This window comes from Ixodes scapularis, unplaced genomic scaffold (assembly GCF_016920785.2).
Source record: "Ixodes scapularis isolate PalLabHiFi unplaced genomic scaffold, ASM1692078v2 ptg000549l_1___fragment_2___debris__unscaffolded, whole genome shotgun sequence".
Taxonomy (NCBI): domain Eukaryota; kingdom Metazoa; phylum Arthropoda; class Arachnida; order Ixodida; family Ixodidae; genus Ixodes; species Ixodes scapularis.
The window spans coordinates 47861-50700 of NW_024609997.1; the positions used below are offsets into that span (position 1 = coordinate 47861).

At 51.4% G+C, this 2840-nt stretch overlaps 1 protein-coding gene across 1 annotated transcript; it reads right to left on the reverse strand.

Annotated features, from left to right (window-relative positions):
- Positions 1-733: 733 nt before the first annotated feature.
- Positions 734-2524, reverse strand: LOC121046683. The gene has a single exon (XM_040501177.2). The coding sequence runs from the start codon at positions 2522-2524 to the stop codon at positions 734-736; it is 1791 nt and encodes a 596-aa protein (XP_040357111.2).
- Positions 2525-2840: the final 316 nt, after the last annotated feature.

Below are 2840 nucleotides of genomic sequence, written 5' to 3' on the forward strand. Positions count from 1 at the left end.
CCTAAAAGCGTCCCAGTCCGTGAGGTGGATTTGTCTGCCTTTAGGTTTGGCGGGACCCGTTTGGATTCTGGTGGCCACTATGAAGTGGTCACTTCCTAAGTTTTCTTGCGTATTGAACCATGTGGCAGCTGACGCGTTTTTTGTGAAAGTTAAGTCTGGTGTAGTGTCTACGCTGATGCAGTTTCCCATGCGAGTGGGATGCGTCGGGTCTGTGAGCAACGTTAGTTGCTCCTGCTGTGCGTCTAGCCATAATAGGCGGCCCTTGCGGTGATCGGTGGAATAACCCCATGCAGAGTAGTGCGCATTGAAATCACCTACTATGACTAGGGGTTGTTTGTTTGCTACTTGTATTGCTTTCCTGAATAGACTGAGAAATCGGTGTTGCTGTTTAGGGTTGCTGTATATGTTGAGCACAAACAGACTACCAGTTCTTCGCTTTGCTGTAGGAATAATTTCCACTAGGACGTGTTTTATCGACGTAATGCCGGTCTCGTGCAGGAGCGCCGGTATGTTTCGTTTGATTAACGTAGAGATTGTCGCGTTGCCTGTGCCCGATACATCGGGACAGAAGGACGTATAGCCTGATAATTTGGCCTGCCCCCCCGTCTCTTGGAGTGCAATTATATCTGGCACTTCGGAATTTTTATTTTGTAGAAACTGCTGGAGATTTCCCCTCTTACGGCGGAATCCGCGGCAGTTCCATTGCCATATGATGTGCGTAGTGTTTTTACCGCTAATCCTGGCCATCATTAGTCGGGCGGCTGTAAGGCTTAGTTACTTTAATGGGCCCTACGCTGGGCCTCTGTTGCGCGTTTTCTAGGGCCGTAATTCTGGCATTACAATTCTCGGCAAATTGTGTGATCATGGTGTGGAAGTTTTTATGAATTACTTCGAATTTCAGATCAATGACCCTGGTGATTTTATCTATGATCATGTCTTCCCTGATATTACGCTTAAAGTTGCCGGCGCGGGCGGTTGTCCCCTGGGAATGAGGGGATTGTTCTACCGCTCTGCGTTTTGCGGGTAGATGTTCGATATCGGGATCTGATTCCGCATCTTGTGCTGTAGGTTCTACATCTACCGGGGGTGCATCTATTTCTATAGGGGTCGTTTCTGGATCGGCGGGGGCAGCCGTTTCAGGCGGTCTTGCCTTGAGTTGAGCGATCTCGGCCTTCAGGGCCTTATTCTCTGCTAGTAGTGTTTCGAGCATTTTTTTGATTTTAGTAAGCTCACTGTTGTGAGATGAGGGGAGGGTGGGGTTTTCTGTCATAGCGGGTTTAGGCTGGGAGACTGCACTTGCCCAGCTCATCTTGTTGTTGTTTGAGGTCTTGCTTTCTTGTTTCGCTTGGGGTCTATGTTCCGATGGAAATCTGGTTTGAGATGCCTTGCGGCTTTTGGCCGTGTTCCTTGATTTGGATCGGGAGGGGCGTTGGGTCTCCGCTGCTTTTTTGCCGTCTTGACTTGATAACAATGGGTCTCTGTCTCCGTCGCTCCGGTTGTGTAGTGCTTGCTGCTGTTGTCGCCGTTTTTCCCACTGGCGCTGTTTGATGAGGAAAGGCGTCTGAAAGCGTTTCCGGCAGCGCTTGTCTCCCGTGGGGTGGTCTTTGCCACATAGCGCACAGCTGGGGTTGCAGTTGTGATTGTCCGTGGGGTTTTGGGCACCAAATTCTATGCATTGTTGCTTGTCAGGGGTCGGGCATACGTCCGCGCGATGACCCATGCGGCCGCAGGCGCCGCACACTTCGACTTTTTTCTTGTGGAGGTAGCAGCGGTACTCCGCGCCCCTGTAGTAGACGTAGAATGGTACCTTTGGGCCTTCAAAGATGATGATGACTGAGTTGGTGTTTCCCATACGACGGACCTGCAGGATGGGGGGGTTCTTCTTGTAGATGAGGCTTTTGGTGATGTCTCCCGCGGTGTCGTAATCCGGAATATTGTGGATTACGCCTTTGGAGGTGTCTGCTGGTGGGGTTGCGTAGGCTGTGGCTTCGTAGTGCGTGTCTCCGAATTGGAGTTCTCTGATTCGATTGTATTTCTCAGCGTTTGCCAAACTTGGAGTGCTGATTACTATGATATTTTGTCCCACGCAGGAGCGATATATGTAGTCTTCCGCCTCAGCGATTGTTACTGTTGCGGCACGCAGTACTCCATCTCGAATTAGCGCGTCGCTTAGTTTTGAAATATTAAGCCCGTCGCGGGGACGTACGATGATCTTTATATCTTCCCTTGGCAGTTGCGGCTGTCGCGGGAGCTGTGGTTTCTTGGTGGAATATCTGGTACGCACTGCGCCGGCTCCAGCTGTTTTGCTTGTTTTTTCTGCTGTTAGGCCAAGCTGCGCGAGGGTTCTACGATTCCTGTTGCGGTAGCTGTCAAGCCATCCCGCTTCTTTGGTTACTTGTTCTGGTGTAATATCTGTCCCTTCTACTTCAACTACTTCCATTCCATGAAAGGAGCTTACCCGGTTTATCTGTGGGGTGGTTGAGCCACCCTGGGTGCTGCCTTGTGGCTCCTCGGCGACCGGCATCGGGCAGCTGCGGCGCGTCGATGCGACGGCGCCGGAGTCTTGGTTGCTCACGGATCCCATGCGGGGCACGTCCGCTTCGGCACCGTCATCAGTGCCTTCGGTGCAATCACGCCGGAGTTTTTGATCTAAAAAGACGGAGCTCGCCACAGCCGTGGCATCCCTAGCTCGTCCTCTTCTTCCTCTCTAAGATATTTTCGGCGGTCAGCAAGCGAAGGCCACCCTAATATGGTACATATAGCAGACGAGCTTTTAGAGAAATCATAATCGCCAGTCACAAACCGCGCTGCACGTTTTTGTATGCGTTCGAGCTCATCCA

Coding starts and splice junctions, on each gene's coding strand:
- LOC121046683 (XM_040501177.2), bottom strand. CDS start 2,524: ATGCCGGTCGCCGAGGAGCCACAAGGCAGCACCCAGGGTGGCTCAACC.